The sequence below is a fragment of the Asterias rubens genome, chromosome 1 (genome assembly GCF_902459465.1).
Source record: "Asterias rubens chromosome 1, eAstRub1.3, whole genome shotgun sequence".
In the NCBI taxonomy this organism is placed as follows: Eukaryota; Metazoa; Echinodermata; class Asteroidea; order Forcipulatida; family Asteriidae; genus Asterias; species Asterias rubens.
In genome coordinates this window covers 18998393-19018935 of record NC_047062.1, presented here as the reverse complement: position 1 = coordinate 19018935, position 20543 = coordinate 18998393, and the positions used below count along the sequence as shown (strand labels likewise).

Here is a 20543-nt window from a genome sequence, read left to right as displayed (position 1 = left end):
GTCGTCTGATTTTAAAGGAATACACTGCAATAAATATTGTCCAATTAACTTCCCTCCGCCATGCAGATAAAGAAGTTCTTGAAGGTTAAAAAATATTGGCACAAAAAAGCAACAAAATGAAAGGGCTCTCATCAGAAACACTGATCATGACATGGCCCTGCTTACTAATAGTAAATAAAATTGTTTGGTGAACAAACTTATGTTCATAGTGAGTAAGTGGACCAGAGAAAGAGACCGAGGATAAAAAAGACTGCTCATAATAAGAATTGATGTACCTCAGAAAAATATAATGGTCACAATCCATACTTGACAAGATCAGAATACCATACATAAACCCCAGACGGGGAGATAACTCTGTATCGCCATGGATCCATGGTATCACAGGGTAACACAGAGTATCACAAAGCTATGCTACGTTGGCCTCAATCAGAGAATGCCATCAACCTACTGCTCCTAAGTAGAATTCGAGAGTCTCAGAGGACGACCACCTCGAAGATGGAAAGACTGCATATTAATAGAAAAGTCATCTCTATTGTAGTGGCCAACAGACTGGCACACACTACTCAACACTCAACAGTTGGTCGAGTGTCAAACAAAATTGGCGAAGCAGTACTTTGCTAAGGTATAACATTTTCCTCGCATAATTTACTTATAGTGAGGAAATCTTACGGTGTGGTGTTTTTTCTCTCAAAGTTATGCATATACACCAATCAATAACAATAACAAAAACTAAAAAGACTGCAAAAAGACTGCAAGAAAGAACTAATGAAAACAAGGGATTCAATTTCTATGTTTTATTGAACAAGTGCAACATATGCTCGGTAAACAGCTAAGTCATTTCTGTCCCCAGAATTTACTTATTAAGAGAAAAAAACAAAAACAAGTTTTGTTATTTATATTAGAAATAATTATAGATGCATAATGTACAAATGTATTATATGTATAAGTAGTATCAAATGCTTCAAAATCAAATGAAAACTGTTGCTGTTTTCATTTGCAGATGAATTTTGTTTCAACAAAATCAACAATGATTATAAATAAGTGCATCATGAAAGAATAAAATGTATCAAAACCGGGATTAATCAACAGGACAGAAATAAAGAAAAAGGATCTTTATCGGCAACTTGTGGCTCAAAGAAAAAAAGGATGAAAGAATTTTAACCAAAAAAAACAGGAGAAATCTAATTTGATCAAATAAATTATTTACAAATGCCACTTTGCCTTTATACACAACTTGCCCGAATCTTAGGAAATTACAAAAAAACTAGTTACAGTGATGCTCTGTATCATTCTACTCTAAATATAAAGTGAAGTTTATTTCTTAATACTTGGTGACTGACCAACTCAGTGGCAAAGTAGTCAGCTCAGCAAACCGCTATTTTCAATAGACCCTTCCCATGAAATATGTAAATTGCACGTAGCGCGTGCGCACTTACGTTTTGGTTGGCAAATTGAGGGAACATCGCGCTGTTTTGTACACGGGCAATGGGTGCGTCACGCAGACGCGATTGCGCGTCTGCTTAGTGCACAACTCTATGGCATTTGCCAACCAACAGGGTCTGTACGCATGCGTGAATGTAATTAGCATATTTCATGGGAAGGGTCCATTGAGCATGACCTAGAGTATATGATGCCAGGGGTCCATTTCACAAAAAGTTATAAACTAGTCCTAACTAAGGACTAGTCCTAGGAGATAATTACAAACTTAAGGCTAGTCCTAACTCAGGATAAGACTAGTCTTAACTCTTTGTGAAATCCACCCCAGGTTTACTGCTAGACTTGTGGACAAGTTGTTAAATAGTTTTTTTCGCAGTGGACGTGTGCTCTCACAAGATTATACTGGTTTTCATATTTTTGCTAGCTCCTGAGTAGAGCAGTGGTCTCGCGCTGAGCAGCAGTCTTGTGGGAGTAGTTACGAGAGAGATTGCGGCAAACATTTAACGACTTGTCCACAAGTCTAGATAATTGCAGGTTTAAAAATAAAATGAATGTAGCTGAAGGTAGCAAGGGCTTCTTGCTTATTGATTTACAACATGATAATTTCCAGACTGCTGTGAAGAATAAAAAAGGCGTCTGTCAAATGCAGACTTCTGAAATGTTCAATCATTTCATGACTGAACTGAACACAATAAACATTCCTTCAGTTCTTTGCATCCAAATGGGGGGGCCCCATCCCGGGTTTCTCCCTTCCCTCTCATACTAAACAGAGGGGAAAACAAGAACTACTTGGGGATATCTTAGGGTAGGATTTGTTTCAAAAGAGAACAATTTTCAAATGCCTCTGGCAAATTGTTTGCCATCAAGCAATCCCTGGTCTATCCTAACAGAGAGCATCATACTTGAATAATACCATCGCTTAAATTTCATCTAGATTGTATAAAATAATGCACAAAGTACAACTTTACAACTTGTATCATTTGGGCATATTTGGCGCAATACAAAATTGTTAATATTTTAGGTGTTATTATTGACTTTACCCATTGCAGAGAGGTTTGACTGAGCTACCCTAGTCTTGGTGCAAGACGTTGTTATTCCCATTAAACTGCATTATGCAGTGTTTAATGTGCGTGGTTTAGCTAACGGCTTAATAACCTCTTGCACCAAGACTAGTGATGCCCTTAGCTCCAACACAGGATACACTTGGTATAACAAACAATTTCTAAATTCATATCTTTAAGACCATGTCACACAGGCAGGGCATTATTTTCAGGCAACTTTGAGGCAGCCGGCACTGTATGCATTAGAACATTCAGTATTACAAGAGACATTCTTCTAGATTTAACTCACTATCCCCAGGAAAAATGATGAGAAAACTGAAATGCGAATGGACTTCCTGATTGCCTGGAAACAGTTGCCTGTAAATTGCCTCACGTGACATGACTTTAACAGCTGACACTGCCGGTAAAAATAACCAGCATATCCAATTATTGCTGGATATTACACGATTCCAGCGTAATAATTTAGTTTCAAACACAACTCATATGTGTTGTCAATTTGAAAATTACATAATGATATTCACAATCTGTAAAAGTTTGTACCCGGTAGTACATTAATACTGAAACTTAAATACAGCATTGCTTATTCAATGGCAACAAAATAAAGTAAACTAAAACCCATTGTGACACCAGGGAACAATTTGGTGGACATAGCAATGTTTTGGTTTTTGGTAAATTAGCATAGTTATCAGGTTAAAACCGAAGGACCTCATCAGTTACAGCAAACAAAATGTACCCTGGTTTACATTTAAATCTGGCCCAGACAGATTTATGTATTAACATGATGCAGCTTTTAGAGAAGTAACTAAAAAAAGTTCATCAAGAAATTTTAAAAGAATACTCTACAACTGTCCTTAAGTTATTCGATGATGTAACATTTTCAACAAAATAGTTTTAGGTAAACAGTGATAGGTTAGACCTGTACAGGTTTTCTTCTTTGTTTTTGTTACAAGATAGACATTGTGGTAAAATCATCAGTTTGATTTAACTTTTTGCTGGTTTTCTTCAGGCCGAAAAAGCCCAGGTAAAAATGTTCTATTAATTCAATTGTACTTGACCTGAATCCCATTTAACTGTTGTAGGTCATGTCCAGAATAGCAGTTTTGGCTTGATTGCCACGACAACATGTGGTGAAGCATAGGATGCCCATAACAACAGCCTTAGCAACAGCCACAGCTGCCAATTCTACCACGGCCATAGTTACCACCTTGTCTGTCTTTGCATTCAAACTCTCTTTAAGATTGTGGGGGAAAATGGCCCCTGTCCAAAATGGCCATTTTGGAACCAACAGCACATTATGTACATATTAACAATTAAAACATGGATTACTCCAAACAACTTTCTATATGCATGCTTAAGTTACTGAGTGTACTTTTTATACATATATCATTAGTACAGGCCGAGTCTATTACTTTACTTATTATTATTATTATTTATTTAATATTATTATCATTATGAAATAGTACAGTGTTTGATTCAGCTGAGGTTCCCTCATCTGGCATTATAATAAAGGGACAGCTGAAGACCTACACTCTAGCCAATTTTAAGATCTTCACGCCACAGTTAGGAAGTTGACATTTTCACTTCCTACCATATATGCCAAATTGATCATTACCTTTTTTATTGTATGAATGTTTATGTCATTACAACAAATACAAACCTATTCACTTGGAAAATGTTGAGCAGAACATTGTTCCAAGCCCCCCATGCTGTGACCTTCCCCCTCCCCCAATCATAAAAAACAACAAAATGACAAAAAAAAAATAGGTAAACAGCTGATCCACAGAGTATTACTGATGTAAAAAATACCCAGCCAGTTTCCCTTATGGAAAGTAACACCCTGCCTTATCTTAAGAAGTAGTGTGGTAGTGATCAAAAATAGTCTTATGGAAATAGATGTGCTAGTATTTCTCATGCTGAGCAGTTGTCCCGTTTTCCAACTTAACTTTGATAACATTTTCAAATTTCTAAATAATATTGACTTGTTATTAACAAAAAGACATCTTTGATTTTGAACTATATTTGGCAGCTATCACAACTGTATGATGGTGGTTCGGCAAAGCGCTTAGGATGGGTTTTTAGGTAACTTTCTTGCGGACGAATTCTCTCACGGATTTCTAGGTCCTAACCTGATGGATTGTTATACATTATCAACAGCTGCAGTATTTCTTACCAAGTAAGATTGTATGGTCATTAATTTGTTGTATACCCTCCCTTTACAGAATTAATGTAGTTAGGTCTTCATACACTAATTAGCTTTGATTACTCTTGTTGACTCAATAAAAACTCAATTACCCCAACGCATCTTTCCCAACTTTTCATATAATCAGAAAAAAAGGGGAAAAAATGATAACAAATGTGCAGCATGTCTGGGAAGAGTTATGCCATTCAATCAGTTGAATATCATTCTACACTTTTGGCAACGAATGATCCAACGTTCCCATATTAACAAGTCATATGTAAAGCAAGATGTGCAACATTTTAAGAGTAATAAACCAGCGTTTGGATTCAAGTACATGATAGAGGCAAGCTGAAGATACCTTCACAAACAACACCTTAATTGATTTCATGATTTCAAGTTTCCTAAACAGTCCAAAGCGGTTAAAAAGACGATTTATATACTCAACGGCAAGGCAAAATAGAGAGTGAAATTTATTGATGACCTCTTGCAACAGAGGACTGACCTTTCGACATCGTTATTTACTATTCATCAATGAGTTGTCCCTAACCCTTAAATCCCTACACCTGTACACTGCTAAAATTGTATTCTTGAAATAAGAAAAAAATCTTATTTCAGGACAAACAAATTTTTGTGTCACTCCCAAAAATCTTGATAGGGAACAAGAACTGTTTTCTTGAGATACAAGTTTCTTAATTCAAGAACACCATTTTTAGCAGTGTATGCATTTTAGCATACAGATGACCTCAATCCTTCAATATCCTCCACTCCTATGTCACTCCACATAAAACATGTTGGGTTTAGATGAAAACGGAATGCCAGATCAAGTCATGACCAGTAAGGGACTTTCAGAATGCTTGGTGGCAGCAGACTTACCAGGTAAAATCCATTGTTCTCGGTAATGTGCGTGTGCTCAGAACTATGTAATCAATGGACATTTACCTGGTAAGTCTGCTGCCACCTACTGTTCCAAAGTCTCCCATTGTTATTTGGGTTCAAGGCCCTCCGTCATTCTGAATCCTTCATTTTGACAAAGCGAGAACAAAAAGTATGTGCAGAAAAGTTGTCTCTCCTACAATAGCATCTACGTAAATCTTGAGTTTGAAAGTGTCACAATGTTGTACACACTAATCCAAAAGGGGCTATGAAGAGATACGTTTTTGCACTTGACATTGCTGCACAACTGAGATACAACATTGCTGCACAAACAACTGAGATACGACAATGTTGCACCAACGCGATGATATAGAAGGATTTTGGAGGTTAGAGTTAAGGGGTAGTCCAACTTTTTTTTAAGTAGAGCTTATCATAATGATATACATAACAAAAATTGCTTGATTACGTATCGAAGTAAAGTTTACGATTATGGTTAATCCCAGAATTCAGCCATTTTAGGAGTTACTTGGCCGTTACAAAATGCACCCCTTCTTTAATGTTAGATAAAAACCACAACATGGAATGAGAGATTTTGAGACACTAAATGGCAGTATTCTTGTTGCAGGTAATTTCCAATGTTTACATTGAATCCGACCACGAACACATCAATGGATATACCCAGTAAGTATTCAGCCACCTAGTGCCTTGGAAAGCACCCATTAAGCAGATTTGCCTACAAATATTGTCATCGGCTGCAGCAGCAATGTTGAAAAATAGGCATTTGACGTAATCTTGGAGTACGGTCACTGACTCATTATTCGGGAGGACATCTTCTCTTATACTTGAGCGGGTAGGATATATTTCAACTTTTTGCAAGATCAATGACATTCACTTGGTTATTTTTTTAAACACGTTTCTTTAAAAAAAACAAAAAGGTGTGTCGAAGGTGGATATCCCCTTTGAAGGAAACTTCCAGACAGCAACGTCTCTTCAGGAGAACCTGACAACAAGATGTCCACTTCAAGCAGCCCTTTAAGAAGTCACTCCATGGATGAAATCCCACAGAGTTTATACAAGTGAGATTCTGACGACCAACCTCCGCTATTATATGTCCTCAGTGCTAATGCTGTCCTATTGACCCCAGTACACACGTCGGCAAAATACGCGTCAACCATCTCCGCAGTTTTGGGAGTCAATTCCAAAATGACTTCCAAAAAGGCAGACAGGATAGGCGCGTGTAAGTGCGATCCTCGTTGCATAAGGGGGTCAACTACTCTATGCACCCATGGTTCACATCATGTTAGTATGTCCGGTAAGCATGTAGACATTACTGGGAGCATTGGGGTTGTCCGTGGGGTGACTCTTCAGGATGATCAGTCTCTCTGAACCCATCAGTGTAAACAGTTTGCTTCTGTCACAGATCTCTTGAGTTACCTGAGGGTCAAGAAAATCAGAGGTTAAAGCCAGTGGACAATATTGGTAATTGTCAAAGACCAGTCTTCTCACTTGGTGGATCTCAACATATGCATAAAATAACAAACCTGTGAAAATGTGAACTCAATTGGTCGTCGAAGTTGCGAGATAATAATGAAAGAAAAAACACCCTTGTTACACGAAGTCGTGTGCTTTCAGATGCTTGATTTCGAGACCTCAAACTCTAAATCTGAGGTCTCGAAATCAAATTGGTGGAAAAATAACTCTTTCTCGAAAACTGTGTTACTTCAGAGGGAGCCATTTCTCACAATATTTTATACCATCAACAGCTCTCCACTACTTGTAACCAAGTAAGTTTTTTATGCTAACAATTATTTGGAGTAATTACCAATAGTGTCCAGTGCCTTAAAACAATTGGCGCATTGTTATCACTCTCCACATACCATGGGTGAGATTTCAGGCCTCAAAATAACCCATGGCACCACAACAACTGCTGAGGTGCCCTGTTGCTGTGGTGCCCTTTGCAAAGGTACACATTTACGTTGTCCTCCTAGTAGTGCCCCTTACCAGAGGAAAATTGATGTGCCCCTTCAAGAGATAAATTCAAGGCCCCAGATTTGATGTATGTGAGCATTCCTGAAACTGGCTCACGTGCCTGGGTTCCCCCTTATCCAAGACCCAGAACCTCCCAGATGTTCAGGAGCTTTACAGACTCTGTGCATCACCAGAAATCAATGGTTTGTACTCGATGTGGACTATTTCTTTCTCCCTGTTGGACTGCTTTACTTCTTTTCAAGACAATCTGAAGGCTCTAGGAGGTGACGATGTTATCTTTTCCCTCAGGGGATTTAAACCAAGATTTTTGTGTCATTTGCTACATGATCAGCAGCTAATTTCACAAAACCCTTGAACTAATCCTATCTGGAGTTCGGTTAAATGTGTCCCAACGTCTATGGATACGGAACTGAACTCGTCATGACGCCTAATATTAATCCTAAGTTATGAAGAGTTTGGTGAAATCGATGGCAGTAAAGATAACTGTATGACACTAACCTCATTTGTTCTGAAACTGCGTCCCTGCATGCCATGTTTATGGAAGGCTAGTACGCTATCCTGAAGTACCACCAGATTCTCCACAACAAAGTCAAAGTGTAGCTCGGCGGAAAGCTTACGGCTGGACTTGGGTCTGCCGTTCAGATTGACCACCTTCACTTCCCCTGGTATGGATAAACAATCGAAACCGTGCAACAAAGTGTCCTGATGGAATACAGGTTTATTAAGTGGTGGTGGAGGGGGGGGGGGAGGATGTCTTAGCATCAGTAAATTAGTCAATATTTTGGGGAATTCAATGTGATGGATTAATGTGATCATGATGTATGAGAGAGCAAGAATGAAAGTGACTTGAATTATTTTGTATCCATTAATCACTGTATTGCAACTTGAAATTCCAAAACTGATATTATCAATACTAATTATCATAATTTGTTGTCTCTGGCAGTCTAAACACATACAAGTTTACACAATTAACAAAACAACCATTCAAACATGAGTATGTCAATTATTTTTTGAAGCCACAGTTTGTTTTTTGCTTCCTCAGTGACTGGCACGGTGGACTTTCAGGTACAAGCTTCAAAGGAAAGAAAGAACCAGAGCCAAACCTGAAGCCACGATTAAAAAAAGAAAAGGGCTGTAGCCATTAATTACAAAGTACCCATTTTTGTCTGGCACCCTGTAAACACAATGACAATGTCAGTTCCAAATCTCACTTTATATACAGGACTGACTTTTTTTTGTTTTTCCAGGTTCACTTGGTTACATCATTACACTCTTATAGTTGTACAGAAGAAAATGAAGCTGACAGCACAAAACAAAAACAAAAACCAGATAGAAATAAATAAAAATAAACAAATAAATAAATAAATAAATAAATACAAATAAAAATTAACAACCAGAGTATAGATTGGCTTCTGTAAAATTTGAATGATCAACAAGATACAACAAATTTACATGAATTAAATGATTTTAGCGAATATTAAGCACTTGCAATTTATGAGAATGAAACTGGACCTCACTACAGAGCTGCCAACTTGAATCAGTTTGAATCTTGCAATCACTGATGTTTTGTTCAACAATCAGGGGAAAAAAGTTTCCATAACCAGCGAGATTTAAAAAATAAATAAATCAGCAGTACATGGAAAGATTGGTTGATTTTCAGGGAACTTTCTGCAAAATCAGGGAGCGTTTGGCAGCTCCACCGCTAACTAAAAACAACTGAAATGATGGAATCTCACATGAACAAGCTACTCTTGGATGATAACACTGCACATGCAAAAATAAAAAGAACCAAGTCCACATACCGCGAGACTTACTGTCAAAGCACACAAGCACAGTGTCCCTCTCGAGTTGGGAAACACACACAACGTCTAGGAGTTTGTCTTCTGGTGGATGACCCACAAACCAGCTGGATGCGGTGTTCAGGTTTATTAGGTCAAAGGATAAGTGTTTCCGATCTGCCCTGTATTATAAAGTCCAACACATAAGACGTGTTATCCTGTATGTAAATCAATACATCACATGCACCCACACACTACTTCCGGCTCCGAAGCGTAACTTAATCTAGATTTCCTCATTTTACCATTTTAAAGGCCAACCCAGAACAGGCTGGACAACGGCCTTAAAACCGACCTGTCTATTTAAACAGGTTTGGTAGTTGTCAATGACCGTATCCCAACATATGCATAAAATAACAAATCTGTGAAATTTAGGCTCAATTATTGGTCATGGAAGATGCAAGAAAATATTGAATGAAAAACTCCCTTGTTGCACTAATTGAATGAAAAACACCCTTGTTGCACTAATTTGTGTGCTTTCAGATGCCTAATAAAAGGCTTCAGACCTGACGTATTTAGCAGATTCAAATATTTGAGTGAGAAATAACTTCTTTCTTAAAAACTATGTCACTTCCGAGGGAGTCGTTTCTTGCAGTGTGGTATACTATCAACAGCTCTCCGTTGCTTGTTACCAAGTAAGTTTTTATGCTAATATTTTGAGTAATTACCAGACTTGTCGAGTGCCTTTAAAGTTTAAATGTATAACTTTTATAACTTGACATTTTTAAGCATATTGATGTTCTCTTTAACCTGTTTTTGTTAATTTTAAGATTCCTAACTATGGAAATTTGAATAGTGTGAGGGCCTTTTGGTTGTTTTATGACTAAAATGGATAAAACATAATTAAATAAATATATAAATAAATAAATAAATAATAACTGATGTTGACCTTTATTTTGTAAGACTTCAATTATTTGAATAAATATTAGGTAAAACGCAAAGGTGATAAATACTTTTCTTGCACAAATCCTAGAAAAACTAGCTCAATGCATTCACAGCTGGGAGTGATTTAATCCAGCAATTCTGCAACATAATTTGTACAAACGATGGTGGTTGAGTAGCAACTCCATGTATTTCGTGTAGCATTTTGCTCTACTATTCAAGTGAAAACATTGCTTAATACAAAAATCGATAAAGGATTACTTTTTTACACAGGATTGGGACGAATCCTAAGTGATGATAAAACAAATTCTACTTGCCCTCTTGCGACTCCAACACAGACTATAGGAAACTCAGCATCTTGTCTAATTAACATCTCAAACACCTTGATTTCAGGTGGAAGGGGGCAATCAAACACCTAAAGCAGCAAATAAAAACAAGATTATAACAATCATATAGGTTTAAAGGATTCGGGTACTTTTTCAAAATGTCCACAGTGGACAGCTTCCCTTCAAATTTTACTAACTAAGGTTGTGTAGTTTTTGAGAAATGAGTAAAACAAGTCACAAAATAGTTTTTGTCTCATCAGACCAAAATTATTTTAGCATGTAAATCCCCTTAACCAGTTGTGATATTATAACAAAACCATAGCATAACTGGTTAATACATTTTTAAATGCTTAAACTGAGACGAATATTATTACTTTTACTCATTTCTCAAAATTTACAGCACCTCAGTAAGTAACATTTAAAGGGAAGCTTTCTACTATCATTATCTTCAAACTGTGTAAGTTTAATGTTAATCTGTGGATATTGTGTTTTTTGTTAAGAAAAAGTACATAGACCCTTTAAATTGAGAGAAAAAAATTGTAAATGGCGAGACGTTTTGACCCTAGCAAAGTCTTACTCAAAGGCCCTGCTAGGGTCGTAACGTCAGGCCATTAACTATTGTTTTGCATTCACACCATTGGTCCTTTCGGGTGGCAAGTAGTTTATAACAGCTGGCTGTATTTTCAGGTTAGACAACACCACTTATTGTACAGTACCAGAAATAGTCTGGGCTGCTCTGGTATGACCCGCCCACACTACACAGTAAAAGCACATCTGCCGGCTAGGTGGTTAGGTTGTGGGGATTTTTGAGCAACAATTAATGATGTTATTGATAAGGATCCACTTTACCTTGATCTGAAGAAACTTGTTCATGGGCTCATACCATTGAAGTAGAACAACACCGTTGGGTAGCGCCCCACATAGATACTTGTGGTTGTCGTAAGGATTTCGAACTGCAGCAAAATATACAGGAAAAGGTACATGCATTAATTTTAAAAAAGGATTAGAGAAATTCAATTAGCACCAGTTGTGATTTTTCGGAATTCGGAAACTTCTGAGTTCTAAAAAGATCTGTCCTGGTAGAGGTAGAAAAATCAGCCGGGACTACTACTTTAACTTTAGTAGATCAAGGAGACTTCTTGTTATAAACTTCACTACTGCGGAATGAGTTCTTAATTGGCCTGAACCTTTCACCGACAATCCCGGCCAAAATGTGACTGTAAATATTCTCCCCCCACCCCGCCACTCAAAGGTTGATGTGAGCGCAAACTCAGCAATGAGAGTCAACATTAAATGGGGGCATGGGGCTGTGGTGCAGGGCCCAACGAGATATGGCTGGGATTGTAGCTTGCTCTAGTCATGGTCAATGTTTCCAGATAAACTCACCTATACAGCAGCGGGAACAGCCCTTGGTGTCGGGCACTTTGTGGCTCAGCGCAAACTTCCTTGGGACTAATTTATCGGGGATCCTTTGCAGCTTGTCTCCCAGTAGGCTTGGCATGTGGAAGCGATGTGGATTCTTGTCAATTAAAGCTAGGAGGTTGTGCTGGTACAGGCTCGGAGTCTTACCTGCAATGTTGAATACAAATCAAAAGATTCTTAATAATTTACTGGTATTACTTTTACTTTTAATAGTTTAATTTCTTGTAAAGAAACCAAGGATATCTTAGGGCCTTGTCACACAAGGCAACTTTTCCAGGCAACTTGGAGGCAATTACTGCAGTGCATGCTACAGGTTCTCTTGGGTTGCACATGAGTGGATTTTTAAACATTCTCTTACACTTGATGAAGCTTTTTGAGTCCATAAAATAAATTGTACATGAACCGCTTTGCACTAAAAGAGTTAAAAACTGTCAAGACTAAGGCTGTGTCCAAAACAGCGGCTCAGGCTACAGCTACAGCTAGATCAGCATGCCTGCCAGTGTTGAAGAATAGGCAGACGCTCTCAATCTAGCCGTAGCTGAAGCCGTCACCATTTTATACACGGCCTGAGACTCGATCCCAAACTCGACTGATCAAAAACACCAGAGCTTTAGTCTGGTAGGCTTGACATGTCAGCCATGACACAAGCAGTAATGCCCCGTTCATACTTCATGCGAAGCCTATTTGGACACATGGCTGTTTTTGCAGCGAATGTTTTGCAGGAGTTCCAACTGATGCAAATTATTCGTTGCAAACTTGTGAAGTCAAAAATCGTATTGCAATCGCATTCGTATGACCCGGGCTTGACACAGGTCAACCACTTTAAACAACGGCTGGAAAACATTTTCACCCATATCCACAGAAACCACTCACCGGTTAATGACATCATAACATTATTTACTACGTACACCCACATTGTTCTTCTTGGGAAAATCTGTCAAGAAAAACAGAAAGAAAAAAACCTCAATGAATTCAGAAAAAAAAACACTGCAATATTAAAAGTACTCAATCAAATACAGGTAGCACTGCCCATTTTCACAAAGCTACGCAAGCAGAAAATACTGCTTAAAAATGTCTGATAAGCCAAAAATAAGCAGAATCACAGCAACATAATGGTACATGTGAGATAGTATCTTGGCTGGTAACCATATTCTGGTAAGCATTATTCTGTTGGGCTTAGCTGCTTTTTGTGCTCAGCAGCTCTATGAAATTGGGCCCAGATTAGTAGGAAACAGCTAAGGAGTCTGTGCTTTAGATGAAACTGGACAAGCGCCTGTCAGGTACAACTTGAACATTTTGTATTATTTAAATGTTCAATGAAGAGCATTGGGACGGTTGGGACCTCAAAAGTCAAAAGTAATAAACACTTACCTGGTCCATGACTCCTTCATGAATCTGAGTTAAGTTGAATGTGTAAATACCTTCCTCACAAGCAAAGATTATGTACTGATCTGTGGGCAAATCACACGACAACAAAAGTTTACGACCGACTGCAATAAGCATATAATACAACAATATCCATTTAAGAAGATCAGAGGACACAATGTTACCACTTATGCACAAAACAGAGTAGACGCTTATTTTACCTCTTGTTTCTGGGTGAACCCAGCTAGTTGAGCTGTAGACGATGAGTGGACACTCGTTGAACACTTTGGAAAAACAGGCTCCCATCTAAACAAATGACAAACAGTTTATTTAGTGTTAATTTGTTGTGTACAAATTCTGCATTTATTACATGTTAACTGTATTTTCTATTGGGTGTTTTAATTGTATGGATTTTAATATGTTTTCTTTTAATTGTTCAGCGCCCAGCAGCATGTTTACATGGATAGGCACTATATAAATTTCCATTATTATTATTATTATTATTATTATTATGATCTTCTTTTATGAAAGATAATATGAAACAAGATTTGAATTGTGTTCCAAAAAACTTAACCTTATACAGTTCTTGGTGTACCATCCCTTCATGATACGTTTCTTTCAAAAGATGTCAAATTTACATCAGGGATAAATAAAAAAACATAATCTGGTTTTACCCTAACTTACGCAGATGTGTGTAGGCACCGAATACTCAGTACTTTCCCTCAGAATTTGAGGAAGTACTGATTGGTTTACAGTGCTGACACACATCGGTGTTGGGTGAAACCAAATGACAATTTTCTTGAAAAATGAAGGACTGGAAATATTGGGTTATTCACTGAAGGTAATGGTATTTCTGGAGTTCTTGACTCTGGAGTCAGGGATGCCAGTGGCTCTTTCCTTTTTATGAAGGGAAAGGGGTCACCGCCCCCGCCCCCCGACCAAGAAACTATAATAATAAAACATAACAGCACTTTTTTAATAAAACATAAAGAGCCCCCCCCCCCCCCCCCCCTCTTGCAAAAAAAGGCAGGCATAGTCTGATTTTATATATCACAAATTTCAAAACGTAAATTTTGTTTTCCATTTTTGAATGATATTACCCTCTTGTTTCTGCCTTTATAGTACTTTACCGTCAACTCGGGAAAATTTGGGGAAAACAACGGAATTCCGGAAAACTGGCATTCCTGTGGAGTTCTGAACCATATCCCAAACCAATCACCCTATCAACCTATAAACCTTTTAAAATATAAAATGTGTATTTGAATTGAAACCTACTGTAACTTTAGGCGTTGGCGGCAACCCGTTGCATGCCTGCTGAGGCTGGGGCTCTAAGAACTCGTTGCGTATTCTTCTGGGCGGCACAACTGGAGGATCAGTGTCCAACTCTGTGTTTTCACCGTTTGTCGTTGGTGCCCTGCCGTTGGGACGTGGGGCGACTGGCGGAGGGATGCGTCCCGAGGGGCTTGTCCTCCGACCGGCCACGGCGTTATCATTGGCGGATTCCTTGAAATGAACTGCTTTCTGTATGGAGGATGGTTTCAGAGTGGAGAAGTATTTGTTTAAAGATAAGAAATTGAGGGCAAAGGCCACGAGGTAATGCAGTGTTATAAAGGCTGGTGCTAATAGCCATTTCAAAGCAAAATTTATGCCTATTGCAAACAATCACCGTTTATGAGAACAGTTGTTTTCTAAAAGAAATTTTAGTCAGAACTTCATTGTGGCAATAGTATTATCAAGAAAAAGTTATTCCGGGAGTTCTCGAAAAACAAAAATAGGCACGATAAACAACATTATAATCGTTGAAGTCGTTCATTTATGCATACAGAATAAACCAAGGTTTTCGCCGTCAACAATATTTACCTTTGGTGGAAGGGGAGGGGCATCATCGTCTTGTGGCAATGTTTTCCTGAAGAGAGAAAACAAGCAATTGAAAACATTTTCAATTTTTAGGAAAAACATTAGGAAACCCTTTGCTGTCATCATACCACTACTGACTATCAAGCAAATATCATGACATCAAATTGGCAGTTCATTTATGGCATCTGGATTGGTTGCTCCTGCTGTGGCCACGACAAGACTACTACTTTGGCGTATTGACCCATTTCATGATGTGCACCACACTTACATGCGCCTATCTTGTTTTCCGTTCTCAGGAATCATAATCAACACAGAAGAATCGACTCGGAAAGGGTGGACGCGCATTGTCTGAAGGTGCGTTACCCGTCATGCAATAGGTCAATGTTTAAATGTTGTCACTGCAGCAAACACCATAGTTAAAGTTACTCACTTCAGGCGTACTTGTTATAAACAGACTTGCGCCATGAGCACTTATTATTATCTGTAATTAAGTGCATGTAGGTCAACCAATGACACAATATTATAAAAATGGTACCTATCCAAAGAAGCAAGACACAAGAAGCAAAAGCCAAACCTCCATACCAAATTAACTTGAAATGAAAATGCAGGCAATCTAAAATCTACTATTGGTATATATCGACAGACAACTTGGCTGAACATTCAGTGGAAATAAAAACCTACACTGCTTGCTATCATCAGATAAAATAAACAAATGCGGTGCTTTGTTTTCAAAATCAACAGACAGGTCGCCGTTGTTTTTTTTTTAAATTAAAAACTGAAAATGGCGTCAGGCAAATCACCTACATGTATAGGTACTTTAAAACCCTTTTTGTGCCCTATTTTATGCATGTTCATATTTTACCTGTTAAACTATGACAAGTAATGTTCTTATTTTGACTATGATAGATCAAATCAATTGAAATGAATTGAAGAGAATCTTTGAAATTGGACCTAATTGAGATCAATGCATTATGTATACTTAAGTTTTTCAATGATGGGTAATCAAAGGCCATATAGCAGTTTGTCCTTATACCTGGGGGGTCCCTCTTTGGTTGCATTCTCTGGATCTTCCACCTCCGATCTGCTTCAATAAGAGCAAGGTAAACAAGCATGTAGCAAAATAAAAAGAACAGCCGATCAAAAAAGTAAGTGACAAAGATAAAAAACCAAAACCAAACCAACAGAGTGAAGATGGATAATTGCAAGGCCACGCATTAAGGGTTTTGACTTTTCTAGCATTTGATGGGGGTAGAAAGGAGATGTCTACCTGAGGGGAGTGAAGGCATGCTTGAAGGCAGGGGGTATGACCGAGAAAACACTCAGTATTGAGTGTTCTGACATTACAGGTAAGGGGTATAGTAGATAGTAGCCGAACTGTGACCATGCGAAAATCGTACAAGTACAAGTTTGAGTTTCAGGAATGCAGCCCACTAAAACTGAGCAATTTACAGGAGTGCACTTCTGAAAATGTTTTGGTTCTCCTTTCTACCCATGTCTAACCGCATCGTGCATGTGAGCAAATAAAAGCAGCAGAACTGAGCAGAATATCTGATTTGAAAGGCATCTTTTTGTTACAGGTGCACAGAGACAAATGCTCGTAATTTAATGAAACAGGGGGAATGGGTACAGGTACCTACATGGAATAAATGCATGTTGCAGCTTGAATTATTTCAACTTGTCAATGTATGGAAAGAGCATTGTAACTGAAATGACTTTAATGAGACAATCATGTTGGCAAGTCATGGAGTCACATTTACGCATCTACTGCATGCCAAAAGTTATCACTATTTCTGGCTGCAAAGCTGGCATAATGTTGACATAATACTATTAATAAAAAGTCACCCACTTTATCATTCAAAAGTAATTCTTGCGACAGAAAACCTGTTTATCCTGACAACACCTTAGTCTTGAAGAAACGTATGTAAAAGCTAAGTCCAATTATTAAAATTTTATTGTATAGATCATCAAAGAAAAACTAAGTAAACTCAATTTCATGGGCTTCCAACCTTCAGAATGTACAATTGTGTACTAAGTTCATTTAAAAGTTACTTTTACTGCCAACTTTTAGTCAATAATGAAGCAATGAAATGTGGTTCATGCTGCAAGTCAGCTACAAAGTATGGTCATTGTGATGCACGAAAGGAACCCCCCCCCCCTCACTTCCATATTGGAGGACCCACCTCACTTCCATATTAGTTGTGATTAAAGATTATAAGACTGCCAGAGAAAGGTCTCGATTATACAACAAACAATGTTATCAAGAACTGAAACTTCAAATCTGCGCAAAATTCATTAAAGGCAGTGGACACTATTGGTAATTACTCAAAATATTTATTAGCACAAAGCCTTACTTGGTAACAAGTAATGGGGAGAGGTTGTTAGTATAAATCATTGTGAGAAACGGTTCCCCTGAAGTGGAGTAGTTTTCGAGAAAGAAGTAATTTTCCACGAATTTGATTTTGAGACCTCAGGTTTAGAATTTGAGGTCTCGAAATCAAGCATTTGAAAGCACACAACTTCATGTGACAAGGGTGTTTTTTATTTCATTTATATCTCGCAACTTTGACGACCAATTGAGCTCAAACTTTCACAGGTTTGTTATTTTATGCATATGTTGAGGTACACCAAGTGAGAAGACTGGTCTTTGACAATTACCAATAGTGTTCACTGCCTTTAATATAAAAACAACAACCGATCACTTCCAACTGAAAGAAAATAAAAAGGAGAGAAGGTACTCACTTTTGGCCATGTTCGTACTGGTGCTCAAGCTCAGAAAAGTTGTTAGTTTGATGGCCTCTGTGGGTCAGTCAGCATACATGCAAAGCGTTAATAGTATTATTCAATAGACACTGATCTTGCATCTGCTACCCTTTTCACATCTCTACAGGATCAGGGACGTGTTTCATGAAGCTTAGCAAATGTTTTCTGCTATAACTGAGTTTCTATTTCTTAAGCTTACCCTAAGCAGAGCAAAGACAGGCAAAATTTGCGAGCCATTCTTCTAAGCGAGTGACCCAACATTGCAAGTTCAGTGTGAACGCGCACATGCTCTTTCCATTCTCTTCGCATATTTTCTGCTACATGGTAAGAAAATAAATTTGCTTACCCCTTACCAGCATTAAGAAATAGAGCTACCATATGCTGCTAAGCTGAAAATAATTACTCTTAACTGAGCAAAATCTAGCAGAAACCTGTATAATAACTTGCTTTACGAAATAGGGTCCGGGAACATGTTGCTTGTTGGCTTAAGTCCACTGGATTCAACTAAATAGGCTGGCCCCCGGGACCCTCTATTGCGATCACAATATGGGATACACGTAATGTTATCATTATGAGAAAGGTGGCAGCAGCAAGACTCAAGTCTACGGTTTGGTATTGGTTATGCAAATAATATCATACAACATAACACGTCTGTGGAAGTTCAAGGAATGCACCACAGTTTTCAAAATACATATAAATATAGCAATAATACTATTCATCTTCAAGTAAACTCATTGGATATGGGATACACAAACGCTATATTGTTCTGCATTCCACTGGCTCTTGTGTAAAAAAAAAAATAACAAATTGTAGCAACACTTTAACATATATCTTGGTTATTTAAAATCACCATTGACTTAATGTATTTAAAATGTCACACACAGCAAGCATTAATGTATAACTGGTACATCCTGAGATATTATTTGCATTTTGACTATTGGAGTCATTCTCGTAGGGTACTGGGTATTTATGAAAATATGCAAACACCATTTTTAAACAGTTACTGTGTGAGGAAACACATGACATGAAAGAAAAAGCTAGAGACCCCTTGCATGCGACATCGAGAGCCTTAACAGTGCCCTCACTGAGGTAAAAGAAAGTCCTGCCATTGGCTGAGAGTTGCGCATGGCGCACAGATGCTTCTGTTGTTTGACCACAGCGATGACAGCCCATTGCAAGTGGTCTATTAAAAAGAAACCAATGATGTGCGCGGGATGCAGGGATGATGGGGGAGGGGGGGGGGGGGAAGGACGGGGAAGCAATGATGAGAAAACTGGGATGAAACAGCAAACACTGAGATAACAAGACAATAAATGCAAAAAACAAAACAACAAATATGACAATTGCCATAGTCTAGACACCAATACAAACACACATACATGTATACCCATATGTGTTACTGACTACTGCTTAAATTGATATACCAACGGGAAATGATGGAAGAAATATTATGCCAAACATTTAAAGGTGTTATATCAAACAAGTGATCCTGATGGTCTTGTCTCACAATTTGTGAATTAAAAAAGATAATTCCTAAAAGATTCTTCAAAAATGGCTATGATGAAGGATCATTCTTTGAGTCGAACTACCAAAGGTTTTAAGTTATCAAAACTTATAGATTATGTTAGGGCTGGGAAAATTTGCCAACAAAGAAACACCCTTTGAAGGATATGAAACCATATTAATTTACACTGCTACTTTTCTCATTGTGATTAGTGCATTGTGCTGCATTCTTGTACACTGACACAGAAAAGAAGATGACAGGACCCTGAAAAGTGCATTATACAAGGACCGTATAAAAAGATGGGTGACAAAGTGGTCACAAAAATAGTTCCTGAAAATGTTCTGATTCCAAAGCTGCCAATATTTGCATCTTACAATCGGTGATATTTTGTACAACAAAATTAGGGAGATACTTAGATTTAGATTCAACAGAATAGGGACAAAGTTTCCCTTAGTCAGGGAGATTTTTCAAATTTGTTATTCAGAACAAAGAAAGATTGGTTTATTTTCGGGAACTTCCTGAAAATCAGGGAGAAATGGCAGCTCTGTGGTCTAAGTGCTTTTTTTATCTTGGGGAAAAGTGGCCTTTCACATACAAGAACTCATTCAATCAATAGCACAAACAAGATTGACAAACAAGCCAAAAAAACAATATTGCAATGTGCAATGTAAAATGGTGGGTGGAACTGGTTGGTCGAGGGTGAGGAAACAGGAAAAGTTGGAGTGGACAACTGCAACGTAGGAATGACTATTGATACAGTGGCACACTTATTTTTTTTCAGAATGAGGTATACAGTAGCACCATGTGTAAATCTCATTTGAGTAGTGTTGATTCTGCAAAGAGTATGACAATGACAACTCACTCCTTCCTTTCACAACCACCATTATAACACCCCTTACCAATATTCTGCCTTTTCATTGGTTTAGAGCGCGTCGCTTGATATGTCTTAGTTTTACTAGACGGCGGCCGTGTGATAACGCATCGGTTTGCCGTGCGCTAGTCCGAAGACTAGCACACGGCGTGCAGTACCCAGACGTCCGTTGCGTGTACAAG

General features: G+C 38.1%; 1 protein-coding gene across 11 annotated transcripts in view; it reads right to left on the bottom strand.

Moving 5' to 3' along the window:
• Positions 1 to 2411: 2411 nt before the first annotated feature.
• The window catches only part of LOC117302186 (mitogen-activated protein kinase kinase kinase kinase 5-like), a 45471-nt gene continuing 27339 nt past the window's right edge, over positions 2412 to 20543 (bottom strand). For 2 of the 11 annotated variants that reach the window (XM_033786040.1, XM_033786367.1), the window contains 13 exons: positions 17966 to 18022; positions 16260 to 16310; positions 15230 to 15275; positions 14645 to 14890; positions 13591 to 13675; positions 13376 to 13455; positions 12878 to 12938; positions 11969 to 12151; positions 11432 to 11535; positions 10574 to 10671; positions 9342 to 9499; positions 8038 to 8201; positions 2412 to 6984 (listed from right to left, as the gene is read on the bottom strand). In XM_033786040.1, the coding sequence (XP_033641931.1) occupies positions 6841 to 6984; positions 8038 to 8201; positions 9342 to 9499; positions 10574 to 10671; positions 11432 to 11535; positions 11969 to 12151; positions 12878 to 12938; positions 13376 to 13455; positions 13591 to 13675; positions 14645 to 14890; positions 15230 to 15275; positions 16260 to 16310; positions 17966 to 18022 (1477 nt within the window). In that variant the 3' untranslated portion in view covers positions 2412 to 6840. The remainder of the gene's footprint in view (positions 6985 to 8037; positions 8202 to 9341; positions 9500 to 10573; positions 10672 to 11431; positions 11536 to 11968; positions 12152 to 12877; positions 12939 to 13375; positions 13456 to 13590; positions 13676 to 14644; positions 14891 to 15229; positions 15276 to 16259; positions 16311 to 17965; positions 18023 to 20543) is intronic. The other 9 variants (XM_033786123.1, XM_033786441.1, XM_033786520.1 and 6 more) reach the window with 6 other exon arrangements.